At 40.7% G+C, this 4,770-nt stretch overlaps 1 protein-coding gene across 1 annotated transcript; it reads left to right on the forward strand.

Annotated features, from left to right (window-relative positions):
- Positions 1-4,157: 4,157 nt before the first annotated feature.
- Positions 4,158-4,520, forward strand: LOC138338791 (uncharacterized). The gene has a single exon (XM_069289878.1). It carries the CDS (start codon positions 4,158-4,160, stop codon positions 4,518-4,520), a length of 363 nt encoding a protein of 120 aa, XP_069145979.1.
- Positions 4,521-4,770: the final 250 nt, after the last annotated feature.

The raw sequence follows: 4,770 nt of genomic DNA on the forward strand, positions 1-4,770 counted from the left end.
CTCTGTTGCTGTGAATGAGGATATCGAAAATCCACTCCCTTTCAGAAATCTCTAGAATAGCATGTCACTATTACCAAAATGTCCTACCATATTTTTTGAGTCTTAAGTTTGTCAAAAAAACAAAATCTTATCTCCGAATCCTAAAACACTACTCTAATTTTTTAGGAAAGTAAATATCACTGCTATGGAAAAAGGTAAGAGTATCCAGGTGGAACTTACAGAAGGAGAGTTACATAGGAAGATAGAACAAATCACGCGGAAAATTCAAGAGTTTAGAGAAGAAGGACTAAGGGTCAAAGTTGACACATCAGTCTACAAAGCCGCAACTGCAGCGCTGGATGAGGATCTAGGGTCAAAAATGATGAAGAAGAAGAAGAAGAAAGACATTGAGGTAGAGAGAGAGGATTTGAGTAAGAAGTTTGATATGATTTGATTGAGGATTCAAGAAAAGGAGTGAGAGAAGTAGCGATAAAGTCAGAAACCGCAACTTTGTTAGCCAGAAATGCATCGCTTGATGATGAATTGACAGAAGAGACGGCGGAATTCATCACTATGAAGGAAATAATGCCTGCATTGGGGAACAAAGAACAAGGCGTTCCACCATAACATGATTGACAAACTTCACAAAATGTGCAGAAAATACTCTATCCTCGAGTAAGAGGCTAGTGGTGGCCTAGATGACACTCATCCTGGAGCGATTGGCGAAGACATTGACGAAGAAATCATCTACAAGCCTCCATTTCTAAGCAATATGAGAGGAGGAGACAGATGGATCACTCTTCCGTCCTACGAGCCAACACATCGTGTATGAGCAAAAGTTATGGCTTGCGCTATTTTCTAGATCATCTTGGGTGGAAACCTCGTGAGGGAGTGGATTCATTAATTGGGCAATAAAACTCTTCAAAAGTACGTGCCTTTCATCCAAATCAGTGAGGGAATACTATAGAAGAATGTGTGTAGCTTAAGGCGAGAATCCGCTGCCAGATCGACATTAGGAATATCCCCCACTTGTTTGGCTGGAACACTGTCCACCTATGATCAGTCAAAGACCAATGAGTACACCCAATTCATTTGTCATTATTTCAAGCCGTTCCAGAAGATGGTGCTAGAAATATACAGTGATCTGGTTTGAAATGGGGTATTAGCCCCTCTCCACGTAATGACAGAGGTATCGATCCCGTTGGGGGATAAATCTTTAAATCGTGTGCTTACCACGATGTTGTAGATCATAGCCTCTTAAGATGTCCTTGTTTTTTCTATGATGTCCAATCCCTTGTCAATATGGGAAAAAATTGAGTCAAGTTTATTCCTCGTGACTGAGACGACATTGGAAAGGAAAATGACTGAGATAGTCAATATAGGTGAGACTATCGAAGATGGTTTGAAAACAGGGAAAATAGTCTGCGTTGCTGCATTGCCCAGATCATCGGGTTTGTTAAACAGAAGAGAGAAGACGTTTTGGCTGTCTCTTCTGAGGGGAGAAAGACCCCTAGAAGATCATCATTCTACCAAGGTCACCCTCGACCTTCACAAAACTTTCATCAAGCTTGTAATACGCAAGCTAGTTATCCAAATGCTACCTCCTCGTACCAAATTCCCCACCTCCAAATTACAAAAATCAACCTCTTGTTTACAAAAATCCTCCTCCACTTTACAAAATTCCATCACCAGTCTACCAAAATGTTGATCCTAACTGTGTTAATGTGTAGTCGAGCTACAAAGCACCGCTCCCAACTATCAAGTCCAAGATCCAGTATACCAAAATTCCCCCATGAACTACCAAGCTCCATCACCAAATTACCAAACAAATCCATGTCCGAGAAGCCAAAAACCCCGTCCAAATACCAGAAGTTGTCAACAGGTGCCTCCTCCCCAATAAGGCAGTTATGATCCACCTCGACCCTGATTCGAGAATAAGCCTCCAAGGAATTTTTCTCCGCTCGCCGAAAGCCAAACAAAGTTGTACGAGCGACTTGCTATAGCAGGATATATCCACCTGGTTGGGCCCAAGCCGGTTAAAACTAGTTCCAAATTTTATAGGCCGATTAAAGGTGTGCATATCACTCCAACATTGTTGGACATGATACCGAGGACTCCATTAACATCAAGCACAAGATTCATGATCTGATCGACCAAGAGGTGGTTTCTCTTCAAGCAGTCGCACCCAATGTCAACACCAACCCTTTGACGAATCATATAGGCGTCAATGTCAACATGATAGAGACGGACAATGATTGGTGTGTGCCTAAGGCAATAACTCTAGTTATTCATGACGAATTAGAAAGGGTCGTGGCCTCATTGAGCATCAAAGAGAAAAAAGAGTTCATAATCCTGACACCCGTAAAGGTTGTTGCCTTGGTGCCATCAGGCAAAAATTTTGTGATTCAAAGTGCTGCTGCTCAGGTTATGACCCAATCTGGGAGGTGTTATACTCCTGAAGAGTTGTCTCTTGGAGTACAGAAGAAGGATCAAGGTAAAAAGGCCGATAAGAGAAGGCGAAGAGGATGAATTCTTGAGAGACAGGCATCCAAAAGATTATTCGATTAATAAGCATTTGGAGGAGACTCCAGCCCAATTTTCTATATGGGCCCATCTAATTAGCTCCCAATTGAATTAACAGGCCTTTATGAAGGCTCTTAATGATACTATGTTCCCATTGGTACAAGCAGCAATAATGTGTCCACTATGATTTACCAAATTATCCGAGGGCATCAAATTTGTTTCTGCGGCGATGAGTTGCCTAGTGAAGGGAGGTCACACAATAAAGTTTTACACATCAATGTTGTATATCACGAGAAGGTCATAAATCTCGTCTTTTTTGATGATGGATCCGGTCTGAACATTTGCCCATTATCGACACTAAGGCATTTAAGGTTTGACTTGGGAAAGATGTGACAAAACCAAGTCAATGTAAGAGACTTTGACAGAGTAAAGAGAGATACGTTGGGAGAGGTGAACCTGATCATCCAAATGGTTCTAGTAGCATTCAGTGCACAGTTCTAAGTTTTGGACATAGACACCAGCTATAACCTTTTTCTAGGAAGGCCTTTAATCCATATGGATGGAATTGTGCCTTCTACTCTTCACCAGATAATGAAGCGTGTTTGGAAGGAAGAAGAATTGGTTATTCACGGCGAAGGGAGTCACTCCGACAGGCAGACGCCCATTACTGATGAAGTCTCGCGAGGTACCAATTTCAACACGGTGGAGCTAGTAAATGCTACCGGTGAGGACTTAGTCCCACAACCTCATATGCCTACCGTGAAGAAGATGATCGCCATTGTGATGCTATACAATGGGTTCAAACTAGGTTTTTGATTGGGAAGGAATTCCCAAGGTATTATTGAGACTATTCGAGTCCCCATCAAAGGAGCTAGATATGGTTTGGGGTACATCCCCACAGATGATGATATGAAGATGAAGAAGAGAAGTGATCAAGCATTGACTAAGTCGATCCCACATCTGTATCAATCATTTCCAGTCTGGGAGTACGCTGATCGTGATGACGTCGAGGAAGGAATCTGTAACCTTTTTTAAGAGATTGATGATGTCATAGAAGAAGAGGTCGAGTTAGTTGGTATCCGTGATGCTGAGCCTAGAGAACAGCTACAGAATTGGACTTCCATGTCAATCTTGATTCCCCGATCATCTTGGTAAAAGGAAATTTTTTTATGCATATTTTGAAAATTGGTAGATGTCCGAAAGAGGCTCGAGACCCACCATGTTGCATTTTTCTTAACCGCTTGAATTTTAAAATTTCCCCTTTTTGTTTAAAAAGGAAACATGTCCCTTTTCCATGGCTAAGGTTTACATTTTTCCATTTTAAATGAAAGCCTCTCTTATTGAATATTTGTTTATCTACTTATTTTCTATATTTTTACTTTCCTAACTTTGTCTTTTTATGGTTTCAGTAATATAAGTTTTAAACGTGCCAATGTCATGTCATGTCACGAGCTGAACGAACAAATGAATTGGGTGATTATGAGGTTAATAAATACGAAGAAGAAAAGGAGGCACCAGAATATGATGCTGAAGAATATCTGCAATTTCATAATCAGCATAAGCCAAATTTGGAGGAAACTTAAACCGTGAATCTGGGAGACCAAGAGTGTGTCAAGGAGGTCAAAATCAGTGTCCACATGCATGAAACTCAAAGAATGGATCTGATTCATTTGCTTACTGAATATATGTATGCATTCGTCTGGAAAGTCACCGATATGCTAGGGCTGAGTACTAATGTGGTGTCTCACAAGTTGCCGATCAATTCGGGCTCCAATCCATTGAAACAGAAGGCTCGGAAATTCAAGCCTGAGTTGAGTTTAAAAATCAAAGAAGAGATCACCAAACAGATCGAATATCGATTGGTAGAAGTGATGCAATACCCGACTTGGTTGGCCAATGTTGTTTCGATCGCCAAAAAAGATGGGAAAAATAAAATTTGTGTTGACTACAGGGATCTCAACAAAGACATCCATAAGGATAATTTTCCATTGTCAAACATTAATATTTCTGATCGATAACTATGCTAAGCATGAAATGAAGATATTTGTGGATTGTTACGCAGGTTATCATCAGATTCTGATGGATGAAGAAGCTGCAGAAACGACATCTTTCATCACGCCTTGGGGTGTATATCATTACAGAATGATGGCGTTTGGTCTCAAAAATGTTGGCGCAACTTATATGTGCTCTATGACAACCATATTTTATGACATGATTCATGAGGAGATCGAGGTGTATGCAAACGAATTATAATCAAATCCCATGAGG

The sequence above is a fragment of the Solanum lycopersicum genome, chromosome 10, assembly GCF_036512215.1.
Source record: "Solanum lycopersicum chromosome 10, SLM_r2.1".
Classification (NCBI taxonomy): Eukaryota; Viridiplantae; Streptophyta; class Magnoliopsida; order Solanales; family Solanaceae; genus Solanum; species Solanum lycopersicum.

What these genes read in the sequence shown, in the direction of transcription:
- LOC138338791 (XM_069289878.1), top strand. Translation starts at nt 4,158, where the DNA reads ATGGATCTGATTCATTTGCTTACTGAATATATGTATGCATTCGTCTGG.